We start from the raw sequence: 23,187 nt of genomic DNA on the forward strand, positions 1-23,187 counted from the left end.
TCAAGTCGATGGTTCTTCTTCTTCAGCGGTCCTCTGCGCAGCGCTGTTCACATGGACACTCGTTCCGTTCCGTTGGGCAAAGGTTCTGGTGACAAGTCTACCTGCTACCAGGAGTGTCCACGTTTTTATGAGCACATGAATACACAAAGTTTTAATCCCTCCTCCGCAAGTTTTAATCCTTTCTCCGCAAATATTACTCGGTCCTGCACGCTTGCCTCACCGGCACCAGCCCGCCCCCCCCCCCCCCCCCCCCAGGTTTTGATAACTATCCCCTCCTGCTGGGAGTTCCTCCAACCCTACATTTGCATCCCGATGTTAAACAATAGTAAGAGCCTAGGAATGTGTTCTAGCCCGGGGCCGTGACAAGGCGAACAAAGGACTCCCAGGTTTCGCTTATCTCCGTGCTCCGAGGTCCAAATTCCTGACATTCTTTCGAACCACCTGCGACTACCTGCTCTCTCACCAATCCCAACCAATATGATTCATACTTCCACAAGACCCAGGAGGACCCCACTGCTGAGAGAGAGACATAAGAAAGCCCTACTGGAATTTGCCAAAACACACCTGAACAAGCCAAATTCCTTCTGCGAGAATGTCCCGTGGACAGATGAGACCAAATTAGTTTTTTTGTAAAGCACATCATCTCTATGTTTAGAGAAAACAAAATGAAGCCTTCAAAGAAAAGAACACCTTCCCTACAGTCAAACATGAAGGAGATTCATTGATGTTTTGGGGTTGCTGTGCTGCCTCTGGCACTGGGTGCCTTTGAATGTGTGCATGGCATCATGAAATCAGGAGATTACCAAGGCATTTTGGAGTGCAATGTTCAACCCAGTGTCAGAAAGCTGGGTCTCCCTCGAAGGTCATGGGTCTTGCAGCAGGACAGTGACCCTAAACACACTTCAAAAAACACCCAGGAATGGTTCAAGACAAAACCCTGGACTGCTCTGAAGTGGCCAGCAATGAGTCCAGATCTAAATCCCATTGAACACCTGTGGGGAGATCTGAAAACAGCAGTTGGGAGAAGGCACCCTTCAAATCTGGGAGAACTGGAGCAGTTTGCACAAGAAGAGTGGGCCAAACTGCCAGTAGAGAGGTGTAGGAAGCTCATTCATGGCTATAGGAAGTGCTTGACTGCAGTTATTTTGTCCAAAAGCTGTGCTACCAAATATTACGTCTAGGGTGTCAATAATTTTGTCAATGCCATTTCTTTTTGTTTTCTGTTTTAATAGGATATATTAAGTTCTGAAACAAAAACACAGGTTCTGCAATATTAACAGTGAAATAAAGAATTGTGGGGACGAAATAATTGTGGAGACCTTTGCAGGTCATATTTGCAGCACTCTGTTTGAATTGCATCAGCACTATAAATGTTGACTAACTTTAAAACAATTTGATGGAATCGCAAAAGATAAAATGTCTTCCTAAGCAACAATGGCAGACATTTTGGAGTCATGTTAACCCCTTGCAATTATCCCCACAGTGCTCAGCAGACTGTGGCCCAGGAGAGCAGACGAGAGAGGTAACGTGTGGAACGCGATACGGCTGTGACGATCGTACTATGCCGGACAGAATTCAACTGTGCAACCTGGGTCCTTGCAGGTCACGAGAGTGGGACTTTGGCCCTTGGTCTCAGGTATAAGTCCCAGAAACATTTCTAACACAATATATCAATTACAGTTTTAGCTTGGACCATATAATGAGTTTATCAGTTGTTGTTAACATGATACAACGAAGCTACAGACTACTACAAAATCTAATCGGTTTGTTCTTGTCACCAAACCAACTCATCCCCCAAGTTTAGTCATAACTCGTCCATAACTTTTCTTAAATACGATGTTATAAATCGCTTTTCTCCCGATCTCTCAATGGTGAAGAATCACTTGAAAAATTACATAATTCACGTATCCGAATTCATATTCAGATCTTCAGCAAAATCGAAACGATTCGGTCTTGTCGCACACCCAAAATACTACTGTGTTCAAAAAGTATCCGACCTTTATTTTTCGTGCGTAAAAAAAAAGAAGCTAGGGAGGCATTAATTGGTGCACGTATGTAGGCGATCCTAATGCGCACGCGTGAATTTTTTCCCACCTGCAGAAGCTGTCATTCGACGGCAGACCGCCGATGAGTGAGGACATGTAAGTGAGCGCCATCGGATTTTCGTTTTTGACAAAATGACGGAAAAACTTGAACAACGCTACTGCATCAAATTTTGTGTAAAGCTTGGCGATTCCCAAGTGGAAACGATCCGCAAGATTGAACACCATTCATTCCATTATGAAGGAGGATTTGGGCTTCAGGAGAATCTCAGCGAAGTTCGTACCAAAGCTGCTAACGATTGAGCAGAAGCAACTCCGTTTGGAGATCGCACAGGACATGCTGGAGACTGTGAACAGCGATCCCAGCTTCCTCAACACAGTGATCACTGGCGATGAGTCCTGGGTTTATGGGTACGACCCAGAAACCAAGTTGCAGTCATCACAATGGAAGCATCCAACATCCCCGAGGCCAAAAAACACAAAATTTGATGCAGTAGCGTTGTTCAAGTTTTTCCGTCATTTTGTCAAAAACGAAAATCCGACGGCGCTCGGATTCGCCTACATACGTGCACCAAAATCGCCTACATACGTGCACCAATCAACGCCTCCCTAGCTTCTTTTTTTTTACGCACGAAAAATAAAGGTCGGATACTTTTTGAACACACTACGTATCCACCAAGTTTTGTCCAAATCCGTCCACAACTTTTTGAGACATCTTGTTCACAAACAAACCGACAAACAGACAGACATGGGTGTAAACATAACCTCCATCCACTTTTGGTGGCAGAGATAAAAAATGTCTTCCAAAGCAACAATCTCAGACATTTTGGAGTCACGTTAACCCCTTGCAATTATCCCCACAGTGCTCAGCAGACTGTGGCCCAGGAGAGCAGACGAGAGAGGTGACGTGTGGAACGCGATACGGCTGTGACGACCGTACCATGCCGGACAGAATCCAACTGTGCAACCTGGGGCCTTGCAGGTCACGAGAGTGGGACCTTGGTCCTTGGTCTCAGGTATAAGTCCCAGAAACACTTGTAATACAATATGAGAATTACATAGTTTTAGCTTGGAGCATATAATGAGTTAATCAGTTGTTAACATAATACAGCAAAGCTACAAATGGGCTTGCCAACGAGTGGCAATAATGGTCCAGAGGCTGAGGTGGTGTGTAGCATTTCGGATTTCCATGTATGGACTATTTGTGAATGTCTGCATTTGCAGAGGAACTCAGGTAGAGTTTGAAACAGCTGAGTGCTTACCTCTGTGTTGCCTTTCTTGGTCGCTTTATGCAGCTTTCTTTAGCTAGTATTGAGTATGGGAGCTTGTGAATATCAATCTCTTTCCCAATGTACAAAAGAGAGCGCACAGCTGTAAGGACGAAGGACGGGAACAGTGGTGAGTTTGAGGTGAAGGTGGGAGTGCATCAGGGGTCGGTACTAAGTCCACTACTATTTGTAGCTGTGATGGAGGTGCTGGCTCAGAACGTAAAGGAGGGTTTACCGTGGGAGTTGTTGTATGCAGATGATTTGGTGTTGAATGCGGAAAGTATGGATGGACTGAAGGAAAAGATGAACAAGTGGAAGGAATGTATGGAGACAAAATGTCTGAAGGTGAATATCGGAAAGAGGGAGGTGATGGCAAGTGGGAAAGCATGTGGTGAGGTGGAAAGAACTGGGAAGTGGCCATGTGCTGTGTGCAGGAAGGGTGTTGGAGTGAACTCCATTCAATGTACAATGTGTGCTGAGTGGGTTGATCAAAAATGTAGTGGTCTGAGAGGGTCATTAACCAGTGTGGCAGCTACATTCAAATGTAAGGTGTGCACAGAGGGAGCTGCACCTGGAGGAAATGTTGAGTTGGATCTTGGAGACGGCGTGAAGCTGGAAGGTGTGAAAACATTTTGCTACCTCGGAGACATGCTGAAAGGAGAAGGTGGATCAGACTCGGCAACGGTTGCTAGAGTGAGATGTGCATGGAAGAAGTTTCGGGAACTGAGTGGCGTGCTGATGAGGAGGGGACTGTCGTTGAAGCTGAAGGGAAAGGTGTATGCTGCATGTGTGAGAAGTGTTATGATTCATGGGAGCGAGACATGGGTCATGAATGTAGAGCAGAAACGAAGGCTGGAAAGGGTGGAAATGCGAATGGTTCGGTGGATGTGTGGAGTATCGTTGAGAGAGAGGAAGACAAATTATGAATTGCGAAAGATGATGGGAATAGAGCCTATGATTGATGCTGTGAAGAGGAACAGGTTGAGATGGTTTGGTCATGTGTTGAGGAAGGATGAAAGTGACTGGTTGAGAAGAGTGATGGAAATGAATGTAGAAGGAAGTAGAGGATGGGGAAGACCGAGAAAGACTTGGCCAAAGATGGTGGAAGAAGAAATGCGGGCAAGGGGGTTAACAAGGAGAGATGCAGAAAATAGGGCAAAATGGAGAAGATTGTCATGGGGACCGCAAGGCTAACCACCGCTCTAGCAGGGAAAATGGCCTTAAAATGCACGTTGTTGTTGTGTTGTTGTATATACAGTCACGTGAAAAAGTAAGTACACCCCATGTAAAGTTTTGACTTTTTCAACATATTTCAACATACAGCTATTTGATCTCTCATTTCAACAATATTGATAGATAAAGGTGATATAATATAACAAATATCATGAAACATTTACATTTTGTAGTCCATTGTATAATTTAAATAAACATAAATGCAAATTTCGCATGTGGACAAAGTAAGTACACCCCTACATTTATCACTACTTCAAATACCTAAAATTAGAATCGGGTGCACCAGCTCAGGTGCAAATGATTTGAACATCATTAGAGAGGATCTTGGAGGCACCTGTCTTATTTAAACCTCAGACATTTAGTTTGGTTTGCTCTTTGTTGTTGAAGTGTGCGGCGCCACCATGCCGAGATCAAAAGAGCTCTCTGAGGCCTTCAGAAAGAATGTTATAGATGCCTACGAGTCTTGGAAGGGATTTAAAAAGGTCTCCAAACAATTTGAAATCAATCATTCGACTGTCTGGAAGATCATCTTCAAGTGGAGAAGATTCCAAACAACTGCCAACTTGTTCAGGCCAGGCCGCCCCAGCAAGTTCAGCCCGAGAGCAGACTGCAAGATGCTGAAAGAAGTCTCTAAGAACCACAGAATGTCATCACGGGACCTACAGGTAGCTCTTGCCACTGTTGATGTCAAAGTGCACGAGTTTATCATTAGAAAGAGGCTGCACAAATTTGATCTACATGGGAGGTGTGCCAGGAGGAAACCTTTGCTGTCCAGAACGAACATCAGGGCAATACTAAAGTTTGATAATGAACACCTAGGCAAAGACCAGCACTTCTGGAACAATGTGCTCTGGACAGATGAGTCAAAGGTAGAGCTATTTGGCCACAGTACCAGAAGACATGTTTGGCAAAAACCAAAGACAGCATTTGACCACAAGAACCTGATACCAACTGTAAAGCATGTTGGTGGAAATATTATGTTTTGGGGCAGCTTTGCTGCATCAGGGCCTGGGCAGCTCACCATCATAGAATCCACAATGAATTCTTCATTGCACCTGAGGGTGCTTGAGGATAATGTGAGGCCATCTGTCGGGAAGTTGAAGCTCAACCGAAGGTGGACCTTGCAACATGACAATGACCCTAAACATACCAGTAAATCCACCAAGGAATGGCTGAAAAGAAAGAAATGGATGGTTCTGGAATGGCCAAGTCAAAGCCCGGATCGAAATACCATCGAGATGTTGTGGGGGGATTTGAAACGAGCTGTGCATGCAAGAAACCCCTCAAACATCACACAGCTGAAAGAATTCTGCATGGAGGAGTGGGCAAAAATTTCTCCCAGTCGATGTCAGAGAGTCGTAGACAGTTATAAGAAACGCCTACTTGAGGATGTTTCTGCCAAAGGGGGCAATACCACCTATTGGAGCCAAGGGTGTACTTACTTTTTCCACATGCGAAATTTGCATTTATGTTTATTTAAATTATACAATGGACAACAAAATGTAATTGTTTCATGATATTTGTTATTTGATATCACCTTTATCTATCAATATTGTTGAAATGAAGATCAAATAGCTGTATGTTGAAATATGTTGAAAAAGTCAAAACTTTACATGGAGTGTACTTGCTTTTTCACGTGACTGTATATATACATACATACATGTGTATATATATAATATTCATGTGTGTATATTGTTACGGATTCATCACTTCCGTTGTTGTGGTTCTCATCCACTGTAAACATTTTTGGTTCCATGTACTATTATTGTTATCGTTTAAGTGAAATAGAGATAACTGTTTTCAAAAGGTGAAAAAGTTAGTGTTTTAAAAGAAACCGGAAACCGGATCTGGAACCGGACGATGAAGAAGAAGAAAAAGAGGAAGAGGAAGAAGAAGAGGCGAAGCAAGTGGGGTCGGAGAAGGAGCCGAGCTGCTTGGAGGTCTGGAGCAAATGCTGGCGAACGAGGGTCACGAGTGAACTTTGGGTTTCCTGTGAAAGGGATTCCTGCGACAGAGTTGTTATCGCTGTGACAGATAAACCTGCGTGACAGGTTTTGCGGTTGATTCCGAAGAGAATCATTGGAGTGCCGTTACGTCTCGAGAACGGACCGTTGGCCATTTTGCCTCGCACCTGATTTCGCATCGCTCCAGGTTTTTCACCTCGCTCCAACCATTTCAACGCATCCAGCCGTTAGCTTGGTTTGCATGTGTAAGGTGGATTTCAAGTGGGAATTTGCGGTTCGCCGTGTGGGGAGCCATTGGACATCCATACCCGAAGGTGTGATTTCCCAGTCGCCTCTTGAGGGTACCTTTGCCCTTCTCTGGCAGTGTGACTGTCAACCGAGTGGGATTCTGGTCTCGATACAACATCGTTCTGACGATCACTGGAGCGTGGATCGACTTTGGCTTGAAGCCGGGATTGAGACATTGGGAATGTTCTTTTCGCTCACTTGGAGCACAGTGAGTTACATTGTACGAAACTGATGGTACCATCATAGGAATGATATATTGGTTGTACAATTGATTAATACTATTATTGTGCTGTTATTCTTGTGTGACCTTAATACAATACTTGTTTGTTGGTAACAATTGGTGTGGTTTCACCATTGATCTTTGACACACAGAATAACACATCTTTCTGCCGTGACTCCTCTCGGGGCTCGGAGGTACACCATGACCGGGGTTTGGGGAGGAGCACGTAACAGAAATTGGGGGCCCATCCGAGATAGAATTCTCTAACATTCCCAAAATTCCCAAATTTGGAATTTTCTAACATTCCCAAATTTTAAAAAAATTGGAAAAAAATTTGTGTGAAGGTTAACAGGTGCTAACTGATAGTCACCATGGTGTTTGATGCAGAAAAGTTTGTGGCGTCCCCTAATGAGGCACAGTTCCAGGCGTTAAAAAGATCGGAACTCATGATATTGGCCAAATATTTTAACTTGGAGGTCCGAGTTAATATGAAGAAAGCTGAGATTCAGACATTGGTGGTAGAGTCTCTAGTGGGACAAGGAACATGGGAAGAGGTAGCCTTGGATTGGTTACCAGAGGAAAAAGGAAATGTGGAGCTCTGGAAAATGGAGATGCAACTGCAGAGCCAGGAAAGGTTAGAGGAAAGAAGAGCAGAGGAAAGGAGAGCTGAAGAAGAAAGAAGAGCAGAGGAAAGGAGAGCCGAAAGGGAGTTAAAGGAACGTGACATGGAGTATCAGAGGGAACTTAAACTCAAGGACTGGAATTACTGGGAGAACGGAGAGAAGTAGTATCCATGCCGGCTAGTTCGACAACTAGTCAGAACTCTTGGGATGTTGGTAGGCATGTGAGGCTGGTTCCACCCTTCAATGAAAAGGAGGTAGCCAAGTTCTTTTTACACTTTGAGAAGGTGGCTCAAATGCTAAAATAGCCTGTGGGGTCCTGGACTATGTTAGTGCAAAGTGTTCTGGTGGGTAAAGCTCAAGATATATTTTAGGCTTTACCGATTGACCAATGTGCAGATTATGAGATAGTGAAGAAAGCCATTCTCAAAGCCTATGAATTGGTCCCTGAAGCTTACCGACAAAAATTCAGGAATGCCAGGAAGAGGGAGAGTGAGACCCATGTGGAGTTTGCCAGAATGAAGGAAACCATGTTTGATAGGTGGTGTGACTCGAAGGAGATTGGGAAAGACTTCAACCTGTTACGACAATTGATCTTGGTGGAGGAATTCAAACAGTGTGTCCACGTTGACATTAAAGTACATCTGGATGAAAAAAAAAGTACCGGAGTTGTATGAGGCAGCAACTGTGGCAGATGACTATGCTTTGACACACAGGATGGGGTTCCACAAACCTAACTTCTCGCCTAGAGTTAGCCAGGGGACTTGTGGTAAATCAGGTTCGGAGAACAGATTTTCATGGAGGCGGCCTAGAGAGGACTATGGGGACAAATCTGATACCGCGACTTTTAGGGACCAGAAGACTACAGTTCCAAGACAGACTTGTCTTCCGGGGGGCCCTAGGCAGACCACGAGTTTTTCCTCCGGGCCTACTTGCGCTTTTTGCAAGAAACCTGGGCATTTGATGTCCCAATGTTACGCCCTGAAAAGGAAAAATCAGGAGCGGAGTCAAACTAGTGCAACTCCGAATGCATTGGCCAATGCGAGAAATCGTCCTTGGAGGACTGTGCCTTGTGAAGGTTCCCATGCCAAAGTTATGGCATCACAGAACGACCTTGTCCAAGAGGGTTACAAACCTTTTATTTCAGAGGGGTTTGTGTCACTGGATGGAGACTTGACTAACCAGAGACCTGTTAGGGTATTGAGGGACACAGGAGCACATCAATCTTTGATGCTTGAAGGCATTTTGCCATTGTCAGAGAAGACGGCAACTGGTGTTAGTGTTCTTTTACAGGGGGTTGGGGGGTATGTAAAAGCTCCTCTTCATGTCATCCATTTGAAGTCTGATTTGGTGTCAGGACCGGTCACCGTAGGTTTACAAGCCACTCTTCCTGTCGAGGGAATCTCTTTTATTATCGGGAATGATTTGGCCGGTGGTCGAGTTTCTGGTGATCCAATGTTGGTTGAAAAGCCCAGTATGGAAAATAACAGCACACAGTTTGAGCAGAAGATTCCGGGTATCTTTCCATCCTGTGCAGTGACTCGTGCTATGGGTAGGAAGTGCTCTGAAGAGAAGGAGAAGGAAGGCGATGTGGATTTGGGTTCCTTAGAGGTATTTAAGGAAAATTCTGAAAGAGGTAATAGGAAAGGGAGTGACATCAAGGAACTGAAGGAAAAGGTGGCATCTGGAACAAAAGAGGAAATGGAGTGTCCGTCGGAGACATCTGGGAACGAGATTGAACAAACGGTGCTGATCCGAAAGAGACTTGTTGAAGAACAACACGGAGATTCGGAAATCCGGAGTTTAATTGGTAAAGCCGTTACAAAGGAAGAGGCTATGAAGATACCTGTTGGTTACTTGATGAAAGGGGAAATACTCATGAGAAAATGGAGACCACCGGAGGTGCCAGCAAACGATGAATGGAAAGTTCATCACTAAATTGTGGTGCCACCGCCGTACCGGAAGGAGATATTGAGTTTGGCGCATGAGACACCTTTGGCAGGACACCTTGGAGTGAACAAGACATGTGACAGAATATTGGTACATTTTTTCTCGCCAGGATTGTGACATGATGTGGCGGAGTTCTGTAAATCTTGCCATTCTTGCCAGCTGGTGGGAAAACCTAATCAGAAAGTCCCATCCGCACCTTTAAAACCCATTCCAGCTTTTGAAGAGCCATTCAGCCGTGTCATTATTGACTGTGTAGGCCCTTTACCTAAAACTAAGGCTGGACAGCAGTATCTGCTGACCATCATGTGCGCTTCCATAAGGTTCCCAGAGGCAGTGCCTCTTATAAAAATTACTGCGACAGTTATTGCGAAGGCCTTGATTAAATTTTTCACTTTGGTTGGCTTACCTAAGGTCATCCAGTCTGATCAGGGTTCCAATTTCATGTCAACGCTTTTTCAGCAAGTGGTGCACCTGTTGGGAGTGGGGCAAGTAAGATCAAGTACTTACCATCCCGAGAGCCAAGGGGCCTTGGAAATGTTTCACCAGACATTGAAGAATATGATCAGAACGTATTGTTTTGAATGTGACAAGGATTGGGATGAAGGCATACCCTTATTGTTGTTTGCTACGAGGGAATCTGTTCAGGAGTCATTGGGATTCAGTCCTTTTGAACTTGTGTTTGGACACGCGGTGCGAGGACCATTGAAATTGGTGAAGGAACATTGGCTACAGGAGGAGTCACAGTCAACAGTGGTAGAGTATGTGTCAACGGTTAGGCACAGATTGGCAAAGGCTTGTGAAGTTGCGAGAGAAAACTTGAAAGTGACACAGGATAAAATGAAAGTGAAACATGACAAGAAATCTCAGATAAGAAATTTCAGTCCTGAGGACCGAGTGTTCGTGTTGCTTCCTGTTCCAGGTCAGCCACTATAGGCTAGGTATTTTGGTCCCTATGCAATCCAAAGGAGGGTTAATGAAACAGATTACGTGGTGACAACTCCCGACCGACGGAAAAAGCGACAGCTGTGTCATGTCAACCGACTGAAGAAATATCATGAGAGGAAGCCTGTGGAAGAAATGGTTCCTGTCTCATCTGTCGTGCCTGTAGTCGGGGTGCAAGAGAATCCAGAGGTTGAGGCCGGTGTGAAGTTTGATAACTTTGATGACCAGGCTTGTCCCAGATTGACGAACACGGAAGTGTTGAGTCATTTAGATGAGAAATTAGGTCATTTGACGAGGGAACAACAAGGACAACTATCCAGCCTAATTTTTGAGTTTGCACATTTGTTCACAGATGTACCTGGTCGTACTGACTTGGTATATCATGATATTGAGGTGGGGGAAGCCACTCCTGTGAAGCAACACCCCTATCGGATGAACCCTGTGAAGATGGAGTATCTTCGGAAGGAGGTTCAGTATATGTTGGAGAATGACATCATCGAACTCCAGCAGTGAATGGAGCTCACCAGGTGTGTTGGTTCCAAAACCCGATGGCAGTTATCGCTGTTTTTACGGATTTATAACGGGTTAAATGCAGTGACCAAGACCGACTCATATCCCATCCCGAGGATTGATGACTGTATTGATAGAATAGGCCCAGCTAAATTTGTAACTATATTTGACTTGCTGAAAGGGTATTGGCAGATTCCTCTTACTGAGAGAGCCAAGGAAATCTCGGCTTTAGTCACACCAAATGGGTTGTATCAGTACGAGGTTCTTCCAATTGGATTGAAAAACGGGCCTGCTACATTTCAACGGCTGATTAATAAGCTCATTGCAGACCTTGAGGGGGTGGAGGCTTATCTGGATGATGTCATCATCCACACCATGACCATGGAAGATCATATTAAACAAATTCATGCATTTTTCAAGAAACTGACTGAGGCAGGGTTGACCATCAACTTATCTAAGAGTGAGTTTGTGAAAGCACAGGCCATGGCACAGGCCAAAAGCACAGGCACTAGGCCATGTAGTAGGTCAGGGTCAGGTGCAATGAATGATCGTTTTAAGGCTATTTTTCCCCGCTAAAGCGGGGGTTAGCCTTACGTTGCAATGTGTATGTGCAATGTGTATATACATAATATACGTGTGTACATATATATAATATACATGTGTATCTATATATATAAAACACAGTTTGTGTGTGTGTGTGTAATGTTACCGATAGACTCCTAAACGGAGAGGCTTACGTGCTTGATATTTGACATAGACATGGCCATTGAGCGTGGGACGAATATGGCCGAACTCAAAATATTTGACGATCCATATTTTTTATTCATATTTACCTCAGCGCATTTCAGCGAAGTACCCGCTAATCTCAGCCGGTTCCAGAGCAGCTCGCTGATTCGCTCAGAGCGATAACGTGATGTTCCATTCCGCCGCCAGACTGATTCGCTCAGAGCGATCACGTGATGTTCCATCCCGTCACACGTCACTTCACCTTTTATGCGATCGTGTTTTGTATCGATTTTGTGCGATATGAATTAAATTTCTTTGAAACAGCTGTGAAACGTCTTTCCACAACCCTTCCGTAACCGATTGGAGCAGTTTCTTGCCGCACAAAACGAGATCCGCGAAGCGAGTTGGTCGAGTCGTGCTGACCAAGATGGCGACACGGCTGCTTCACTTTTCACGGAGTATGAGCGTTCTATATATTTTCAATTCAGTGCGCCCGTGATTTGTGGCATAGACATGACCATTGGGCCTTCACGATGTAATTTGTGCGAGGCTTTTGTCCGAGTGAGCTTGAGTCGAGAGGGCGAATGTACGGGTTGGGAATGTATGGGTCTCCCTTCCCCCGCCCGGCAACGCCGGTACTGGAGGACGTCACAGGATCGGTGAGTCTCCAAAATCCGCTTCGTGCTGTTGCGAATATGCAGGACTATGTCCGATTGTTGTGCTGCTCTCCGACATGAGAACTGCAACGTCATTGCTGACTGGCCATCCCCTTCCCTCCCCCTATCCCCCTCCCCCCTCCGTCCCCCCTTCCCTTCCCCCTCCCACCCTACCCCCTCCACCCTACCCCTCCCATTCTCCCCTCCCCCTCCCCTTCTCCCCTCCCCCTCCATTTTCCCCTCCCCCTCCCTCTCCCTCCCTTTTCCCCCTCCCCCTCCCCCTCCCTTTTCCCCCTCCACCCTCCCCCTCCCTTTCCCCCTACCCCCCTCCCCCTCCCCTCCCCCTTCCCCCTCCCCTCCCCCTTCCCCCTCCCCCATCCCCCCTCCCTCCCCCCTCCACCCTACCCCCTCCCCTTCTCCCCTCCCCCCCCTTTTCCCCTCCCTCCCCCACCCTTCTCCCCTCCCCCCCTCTTCTCCCCTCCCCCCCCCGTTCCCCTCCCCTCCCCTCCCCCACCCAGCAATGCCGGGTACTTCTGCTGGGTCCCCCCCTCCCCCCTCCCTCTCCCTCCCTTTTCCCCCTCCCCCTCCCCCTCCCTTTTCCCCCTCCACCCTCCCCCTCCCTTTCCCCCTACCCCCCTCCCCCTCCCCTCCCCCTTCCCCCTCCCCCATCCCCCCTCCCTTCCCCCTCCACCCTACCCCCTCCCCTTCTCCCCTCCCCCCCCCCCTTTTCCCCTCCCTCCCCCACCCTTCTCCCCTCCCCCCTCTTCTCCCCTCCCCCCCCCGTTCCCCTCCCCTCCCCTCCCCCACCCAGCAATGCCGGGTACTTCTGCCGGGTCCCCCCTCCCCCCTCCCCCTCCCCCTCCCCCCTCCCCCTCCCCCCTCCCCCCTCCCCTCCCCCCTCCCTCTCTCCTCCCCTCCCCCCTCCCTCTCTCCTCCCCTCCCCCCTCCCCCCTCCCCTCCCCCCTCCCCCCTCCCTCCCTCCTCCCCTCGCCCCTCCCTCCGGCCCCTCCCCCTCCCCCCTCCCCCCTCCCCCTTCCCCCCTCCCCTCCCCCCTCCCCTCCCCCCTCCCCTCCCCCCTCCCTCCTCCCCTCCTCCCCTCCCTCCTCTCCCCCCTCCCACCCATCCCCCCCTCCCACCCCTCCCACACCTCCCCCCCTCCCACCCCTCCCATCCCTCACCCTCCCCATCCCCCCCTCTTCTCCCCTCTCCCCCTCCCCCTCCCACTCTTCTCCCCTCCCCCCCGTTCCCCTCCCCTCCCCTCCCCCACCCTGCAATGCTGGGTACTTCTGCTAGTAATGTATATATATATATATGTATATATATATATATATATATATCTATATATATATATATATATATATATATATATATATATATATATATATATATATATATATATATATATATATATATATATATATATATATATATATATATATATATATATATATATATATATATATATATATATATATATATATATACACATATATATATATATATATATATATATATATATATATATACATATATATATATATATACATATATATATATATATACATATATATATATATATATATATACATATATATATATATATATATATATATATATATATATATATATATATATATATATATATATATATATATATATAAATGTATTATGTATGTACAGACTTGGCATTTAATATGGAATTTTTTTTTTCTTGACTGGTTTACTTTCTGAACTCAGTATATCAATCTGGTGAGTTTCTTTTACCCTTCGGTGATGTCTTTGTTGAAAGAACCATGTCACTGATTGTCTTTCGCAGCAAGAAGTCAATAACAGGATTATATCACAGGTGGCGTGACAAAATGTAAGGACAGGTACATTTGACGATTGGCTTCACAATCAGGTATATAAGGGTTGTTGCATTCTGTATTGGTGGAAAACAACTGCTGCACGTCTACAAAAGTTATTGCCGTTTCCTCTGGAGATGGTCCGTCAACTTGACAATGCTGTTTGTCATGGAGTGGTGGCTTTACGAAATTCTGGCATGAAACAGAGTGCTATTGCCCGGCAGTAAGGCATCACTCAAGGTCAGGTGTCAAAGATCCTGAAACGAAATGCTCAGAGGGGTGTCCCTACTCCAATACCGAGGCCAGGACGTTCACGCAGAACCACAATGAGAGATGATCGCCAGCTGCACCGGTTAGTCTGCAATGGCCGTACCAAGTCAGCTAATCGGCTTAGGGCTGAGTGGCAGCAACTGACAAATGTGCCTGTATCCAGAAGGCTAGTCAACCAACGACTGGTTCAAGCAGGCTATCGTGCCAGGCGTCCCCTGAGAAAGCCACGCCTGACCAGACAACACAGCCACCGCCGATTGCAGTGGGCCAGAGAGCACCGTCAATGGCAGCCAGGACACTGGAATCACGTGCCCTTCAGTGACGAGTCTAGATTTCTGGTCTGTCGTCAAGATGGCCGCAGCCGAGTGCGCAGACAAGTGCATGAAGCCCCCAACGAAGATTGTATAGAACCAAGTGTCCAAGCTGGAGGTGGTGGGGTGACTGTTTGGGCTGCTTTTCATGCAGGGGCCAAAACTGACCTGGTTGTTCTGAATGGAAACCTGGACCAGTTCAAGTACAGGGTCATTCTGGAAGAAACATTGCTTCCATTTGCTCGGGCAACCTTTCGAGGAAACTTTGTCTTCCAAGATGACAATGCACGGCCTCATCGTGCTCGCATGATCCAACACTTTCTTGCTGACCGTGGTGTATGGTATATGGAGTGGCCTGCCATGTCCCCGGATATGAATCCGATAGAGAACTTGTGGGCAGAATTAACGTGTCAAATCGACAACTTGGACCAGCAGCCGACCTCTGTGCGTGTATTGCAGCAGACTATTTTCACTGCATGGCAAGCGATTCCTGTCCAAACCTTGGCAAATCTCGTGAACAGAATGCCTCGACGTGTACGTGCTCTCCTGAATGCTCGTGGGGGTTACACGAAGTACTGAACTGTAATTTTACTGTCCGTAATCCCAGTCATAATTTAGCTTTTGTTTTTGTTGAATTTTTTTTGGCTAAAGTGCAAAATAAAGATATACTTCTGGAAAACGTACAGAAGTTTAACACAGTACTGTCCGTGAATTGAGTTCGATATCAGTTTACATCACTTTCAAGGATCAATTTATTTGCTTCGAAATGTCATGTAAATGTCATGTGGTTTTTGTTTCTTTTAAAGGTCACATGAACAAAATCTCGAATAATTTCAACATAATTCCAAAGAACTTTGGTTCTAAGTCATCTTGAAAAGTAAGTTCACCCCCACAAAAGAAATATTCCATATTAAATGCCAAGTCTGTATATAGATTTTTTTTGTTTGTTTGTTTTGTTTTTGTTTACAAGATCGAGGCTCGTGAAAGAGCGAACATTAATCACACGAAAAGTCAAACCGACACATAAAACACAAAAAATAAGGGGAGCGGTAGGCAAGATGGGGAGAGAGGGGGAAGGACACAAACACAACACTTGAGAGCAGGGACATCGGGAGAAATGTGGGAGGGGGAGGGTTTGGGGGGAGGTGGGAGAGGTATAAAACATATGAATACTGCAAGTACTTCCAGGAAAGAAGTTGGAATTTCAAAAAAAAAGTGTATCTGGGGTGAATTAGCGGGGGTAGAAAAGATCAAGGTTTTGGATGGGGGAAGATAATAGATGGTGGTGAACAGCTGTTTTAAAGACCTGGAGGGAGGAGTGGGATTGAAGGGAGTGGGGGAGTTTGTTCCAGAGGCAGGAGGAACGGGGGATGAAAGAGTGAAGGTGAGCAGAGAGCCTAGATTTTGGCAGTTTAACCATAATAGGGTTGCAGGCAGATCTTGTGTGACCTCAAGGAATATTGGGGGGACAGAGATTAGAGAGAGCTGGGGGAGCAAGGCCGAAGAGGAGTCGGTAGAAGACAGAAAGACCACCAACCTGCCTGCGGTGAGTGAGTGAAAGGCTCTCGGAGTTAACTTCATCGCAGGAGATTCCAATGATTCTGAAAGCTTTGGTTTCAACAGCGTGAAGCCGAGCTAGGTGTGAGGCAGGAGCACCAGCCCAGAGGGGGGAACAGTATTCCATTGAGCTGCGGATGAAAGTCTTGTATGTGTTGAGGAGCTCAGGTGTGCCAAGGAAGGACTTCGCACGACGGAGGATGCCCAGTCGGCGACTGGCTTTGGAGGCCAGCTTGGAAATGTGGTTTTCCCAAGAAAGATCATGGCAGATAGTGAGACCCAAAAGCTTGAGCGACAGAACTTCTTGGAGAGGATTGTTGAGAAAGTAGATGGGAGGGTTTTCCAGTCGGTCCTTTTGGAGAGACATTGTGAGAGTGTGAGATTTGTCAGGATTGAAAGACATGTTCCACTTGTTTGACCAGTCTGTGATTTTGTCCAGGTCTGCAGAGAGTGAGGAGGCTGCAGACTGCCGATCTGAGAGACGAGGAATGGAGCGGCAGACAGTGGAGTCATCAGCAAAGAGATAGAGAGGATTTTCCAGAGAGTCGGAGAGATCATTGATGAAAAAAATGAATGAATGAATGATCGTTTTAAGGCCATTTTTTCCCCGCTAGAGCGGGGGTTAGCCTTGCGGGCCCCATGACAATCATGGTTCCCTGTTTGAGGCAATGTTTTTTATGGCCGGCTGCCCTTCCTGACGCCCTTCCGGATGGAGAGATCATTGATGAAGACCAGAAATAGCACAGGGACCAGAACACTACCTTGGGGAACTCCAGCCAGAACAGGAAGGGGAGATGAGAGAAATCCATTCAGGGCCACACGTTGCCTACGACCAGAGAGGAAGTCCGCAAGGCATGAGTGGAGATTTCCATGGATACCATAGGAGGAGAGTTTGGTGAGCAGAGCTGTGTGCCAGACCATATCGAAGGCACGTGATATGTCAAGTGAGACAGCTCTGATTTCCTGTTTGGCATTGAGGACCTCCATCCATTGTTGAGACAGCAGAAGCAACATGTCCAGAGTGGAATGACCTGGTCTGAATCCAAGTTGATGATCAGAGATCAAGCCATTAGAGAAGAGGAAGGATTTGATATCCGAAGCAATGATTGATGGATTCCATGACTTTGCTGATAATTGGAAGCAGGCTGATTGGTGTGTAGTTGCAAGGATCTGTTTTTGCACCTTTTTTGTGTAAAGCGGTATTGTTTGCTGATTTCCAAGATGCTGGCAGATGACGTGAGCAAAAGAGAGGGTGAAAAGAACAGAGAGAGAGAGGGTGAGATAGAGCGGCAGAGCAGGATTTTAGGACCCGTGGGCTGATGCCGTCTGGTCCAGTTGCAGGATCAGAGTCGAGGTTTGACAAAAACTTCTCCACCTTGTCAGGAGAGAGGACGCAGAGTCCAGGAGCAGTTGGGTTCGATTGGGAAAGGTGGGTACAGAGAGAGATGGGTTTGGAATACAAGATTTTGAGGCAAACGCAGAGTTGAGGCATTCAGCTTTGTCACGTGCGGTGTCAACTGTGTAGCCATTTGAGGTAAGGGAGGGGATGGAGGGGGAACAAACACCAGAAACGGATTTGACCAGATGCCACCAGGAGTTGGAGGAAGGAGACACGTTTGATAGTTCTATCTTGAATGTGGAGAGATCGTGCTTCTTGGCACTCCTGAGGGTAGACACACACTTGTTCCGAGCTTGGTGGAAGGAACTGAGATTGCCTTAAGTTGGATTTGCCTTCCAAGAGGCAAAGGCAAGTTGTTTCAGGGCAACTGCCTCACCACAAGATTCAGTGTACCATGGACGGGAGGAAGGGTAAGACAACTGAAGATGAGATGGGATAAATCTGTGCATGAGAGAGAGCAGTTTGCTTTGGAAGAATTCCCAGGAAGAATTGATGTCAGAGGCAGTAGATATGGGAGACCAGTCCAGATGATTAATGGCTGCCTGCAGACCGAGCCAGTCAGCCTGAGTGAAATGCCAGACTCGTCGGTGCTGAGGAGGCTCTCTGAGAATGGCCAGAGAGATGTCCACTTTAACAAGCACATGATCAGAAGAACCGATTGGAGCAGAAGAAGAGCAGCAGACATTTGCAGGGAAGTTAGTCATAACCAAGTCCAGAAGAGAAGATACTCCATTGACTGAGATCCGGGTCGGGATATTGACAGATTGGGTCATTCCCAATGAGTCGCAGAAGTCCTTTGCTGAGGTGCCATGGCTGGTGAGAGATGAACCCACACCCAGCCAGCTGGCATGACATTTGAAGTCGCCACATATGAGGAAGAGACAGTTTTTAAATATATACTATATATATATATATATATATATATATATATATATATATATATATATATATATGTATATAAATATAAATATATAAATATATGTATAAATATTTAAATATATGTATATAAATATAAAAATATACAGGGTGAGTCAAAAGTAGCGCCCGATTTCTGTTTATATATATATTGTTACGGAACCCAACGTCGGCCTCTGTTTCCCTTATCGAGGGGGGAATTAATCCCCTCGTTTATGACTGACCGACATGGTCCCTGACGCTGCCCAGCTACCTCCGGAAAGGCAGGTGCACAGCCCCGTTCGTACCGCGGACAGATGTTAATTGCCGAGCGGTTTTAGCAACCGCGGCACGAACTATTAAAAAGGAACTAACCCGATCCTTGAACGTTGGCCAAATCGTGCCACAGGTGTCCAATGTGGAAACCTCAAAGACAAACGGATGTGAAGAAGAAGAAGAAGAAGGCAAAAGGTTGGAAATACGAATATTGTTTATTACTACTATTTACACAATTAAAGAAACCAAGGAAGAAGGAAGGATAATAAAATAAAATACAGAAGACGAAGAGGACACAGTGCAAATTAGCTTACCTATTACAGTCTTACTTAGAAACCCAAGGACAAGACAAAAGACAGACTACGATCACACTTACACGACTGGGGAATGGAGGCAGGAACGAAGGACTGGAAGGAGAGAGAGGAAGGTTCAGCTGGGGCAGATGGTTCGGGCTTGATCCCGCACGGGACGTCGGGCTGGACCTCGGCGGTCACCGATGCCGCCGATCCGGGTTCCCGCGGGGTAACAGGTCGAAGCTGCCTGGTGGAGCCAACGCTGCCTGGTGGTGTCAACGCTGCTTGGTGGAGTCAACGCTGCCTGGTGGAGTCAACGCTGCCTGGTACTGCTCGTGGGGCTCTGTCACTTCCTTCCTCTGGACTCATCTGCCGTATCTCTCTCTCCCTCCTCCGACAGGCTTCCGCGCGTGCTTTTATTGCCCCTCCAGATCAACCCGCGCCACGCCCGAGCTGGTCTCTCACCGGTCCTGATTGGCGGGTCGGGGCTCGCTCGCTCCACCTTGTGATGACGATTGACGGCCAACGCCCTGGATTCGGCGGCTCCTCCCCCTTCTTCTCCGATCTGACCACGTGCGCAATGGAGTTTTGCGGCAAAAACCACAACCCCAAAGCAGCAGCGGAATGCAGAAAACCGCCCAATGCAGTTGGCAATTGATGACAAAAGGGGCATGTGAAGGGAATCTACCTTATTTGAATTCGGTGCAATGGAGTGTTAATGAATGGAAGACAAAGTCTTAATCTAATACACATAACAAGGAGATAACTACTGAACAAGGAGCAAATCTATGATTTGCTATGTGATTGTATATGGAATAACTGCGGGCACGACCTTTGACCTTTATAAACCAAATGGAGGAAGGAGGGTGATATTTTACAACAATAAAAAACACAATTCTCATATCCACAACACTGCACCCTCCTCCTCTTAGGCACGTCCCAGGCCTATTACTTTTACCTTTAGTGTGGCACGTAGGTGTAGTTCCCTCTACATTTAACCTGACCCTGAGTGTGACAGTTTTAAAACACAAATAAATATGTCCCGCTGCTGCATTGCACCCTATCTAACAGATTTACGCCCACAGCTAACCGAATTGCGGAATTGTCTTCAAACTACAACATGAACGATGGGGGAGCATTATTTACAGTTAACGTTGCTTGTATTTACAAAACTAACCCAGGACCTGTAATTGTTATTTTTGGGGGGAGACAGCTTGCCCTGCACCGACGCACCAGAAAGCACCAAAACGCACCGAAGCACCATCAAGCACCAATCGGTGCACAGTCAACACAGTTCATAATAAAAATAACCAAACAAACTCTTGGTGGTCTTGCTCTTCGGCTCCCTCTGCTGGCTAATGCTCTTCCTGATGTCATTCTTCTTTGCTGGCGGCCTATTTGGTGGAAATAAAACTTGCACAAAACGTGTCCATTGTTGTTATTTATGGCCCACAGGGCTGACTAGGAGTGGTTCACCTGTGTGGCATAGGTGCCATGCTACCAAGGTCCGCCAGCAAGATCTCGGGCCGTCATGGCCGGTTCCAGCAGAGGGGCCATTCCCCCACCCGTGGGGTCCATAAGTGGTGCTCAGCCACAGACATGTGGTCCATAAGTGGTGCATTGATGCAGACAGTTGGTTGCGGGAGTTTCGGGCACACAATGGCAGACTCCCGCACGCTCCCCTCGGCGCCCAGTGGCGCACAGTCCTCGGGTGGGAGACAAGGGGGGGGAAAGAAGACAGGTGAACGAGGGGTAAGGTCACAAGGGTACACATCAACAAGGCAATGCAAGACGAGGTGCATACGGAGAGCGAAGTGAGAAAGCTCGTCCCTACCGTACGTCACCCCCTAACCCTAACCACAATCCCTCTAATTCAAAATTTGCCATCACCAACTCATCATCAATCCTCATAAGGAGGGAGAGATGGAACATCGGCACAATGTCACACCCACGTCATGATGCGTCTCACAATCCAAACATTTGTACAACAATAATAAAAACAAACCATGGCATGGTGTGGAGTTCTGTTACCCCAGGTGAGTGGATGTAGATGGTACGAGGAGATTCTTAATCCTAGCTATCTTCTAAATGACTTTAATACACTTTACACTACCCAGGGTCTTTCCCTGCCAAACCATTGGCCATCTTACTCTATGCGGTTTTAAGAACCAAATTTCCATTGACCAAACTGTGGTGCCTCATCAATTTGGGGTCTCACTCCCCGGATTCAACTCCCTGTGCCTTTGCACAATTTCCGGGCTGAGTTGTGTAGCTCTCCCAGCAGGTCTACCCACCTGCACACCTCCACCACTGTAGTTGCCTCCGAGCTTAACTGCTCCTCACCCTAACCTATCTAACGGGGGAAGGCCCTCTGGCGCTTACCCCACTCGGTGCCCTCTGGCACTGGGCTACCCGGGTCCGTCCTCCGGATCCTCAGGCCCCATCCACAACAACTCTACTGGCTCCCAGAGCCCACCTGCGGCCTCACCTGGCCGACATCCTCACAGTGGTGGAGTGCCCATTTAACTACACACACTAACAGGCCACACGCCCAGCCATTTCCACGTCACTAATGCACCCATCCAAACACCATTCTTCCACCCGCACCACAGATGCCAATATCCAACCACAATTTACCTGTACCCTCTACCTAAAACTTAAACTACCTTCCCCGGGTATTCGTGATAGGGGTCCACTTTTCCCCCATTCACACCTTCGCACCATCCACTCCACTCCACAGTTTTTACCATACTCACTCCATACCATCCATTCCATACTCCATATATTCCATACTCCATGTATTCCACACAACCATTCTGCATACACCTGTCTTTGCACACCTGTGCAATCACTCCTCCTGGTGCTTCCTGCACCCTCCTTCCTCCCTGGACCATTTGGTCAACACGACACTCATCACCATCACTCCCTCATACACTGTCCAATGCACTCCAATGCACTCTCGATCCTCAAACACACGGCATCATCTGCTCTACCTGGTGCCCTGCTAAAACTCGCGCTTCCCCGTCGCCCCTTACGTTATTGCGCTCCCTCGTCATTATAATCCAACTACCCTCTCTATGTCCCCACTACCTGTCCAATGTTGCTACTTACCTTACCGTTACCTATGGTCATCTCTAGATCCCTACCATTTTATCCTAACCCTCCCAGGCTAGTTTTCACTGCCAAACCCCATAAAACTATAGCTCCTTTGCCCCCTCTGTGAGGGATGGCAGAGTTGCCATCCCACCACATCGGGCATCTCCCACTATCACTATCAATTTTGTCATCAAATTTCAATCACAAATTCCCTATCCCAATTTCGGGTCCAAAACACTATCATCATCACAGTCTACTCACTGGAGCCTCTCAGTGCGCCAATTCATTTCCAAAGCTCGGCTTCGCAAAGCCGAGCAATGAATGCAGGTTGTTCGGTGCCGGCGGTTGGATCCGTCCGGCATTCGGTGCAGGAAAGGGGGCTTACCCGGGCCGAGATTCCACGCACCATCTCGGCACGGAGCCGTCCGATGGCACGATCTCGCCCTGCCGGAACGCCTCAACCACCAGGGGTCGCCATGACGACCCTTCCTACCGGGCCGCCCGTTCCACCTAGCGGTGCATGGACGCGACCATTCGGAGCGAGGCCCGGCGTGGATCGCGTACGGCGGTTCTTTCGAAACCGCCGTGGTTATGATCCCCGCTGGTTCCCGCGGCACACGAAGCCCGGCACGAACTGAGGGCTTGCTTCGGCTACAAGTCGTTCTAACCGCTATCCCGTTTAGCGTCGATGCTCCATTTGCATGTCCACACCCCGCGTTTCATTCCTTGCTCACACATCCAGCTGTCTCCATGCTCTCTGTCATCGCACCTTCTCTTACACACCCCCCCTGTACACTCATAGACTTCATCACACACCTGACCACCACA

The 23,187-nt window shown here is 47.2% G+C and overlaps 1 protein-coding gene across 10 annotated transcripts in view; it reads left to right on the forward strand.

The window, feature by feature from the left end:
* Window positions 1-23,187, forward strand: part of LOC137436727 (papilin) — a 285,438-nt gene that overhangs the window by 197,724 nt on the left and 64,527 nt on the right. For 9 of the 10 annotated variants that reach the window (XM_068130762.2, XM_078786728.1, XM_068130760.2 and 6 more), the window contains 2 exons: window positions 1,484-1,636; window positions 2,906-3,058. In XM_068130762.2, coding sequence (XP_067986863.2) covers window positions 1,484-1,636; window positions 2,906-3,058 — 306 coding nt within the window. The remainder of the gene's footprint in view (window positions 1-1,483; window positions 1,637-2,905; window positions 3,059-23,187) is intronic. The other variant, XM_078786726.1, reaches the window with a different exon arrangement.

Source organism: Myxine glutinosa, chromosome 11, assembly GCF_964187855.1.
Source record: "Myxine glutinosa chromosome 11, kmMyxGlut1.1, whole genome shotgun sequence".
NCBI classification, from domain to species: domain Eukaryota; kingdom Metazoa; phylum Chordata; class Myxini; order Myxiniformes; family Myxinidae; genus Myxine; species Myxine glutinosa.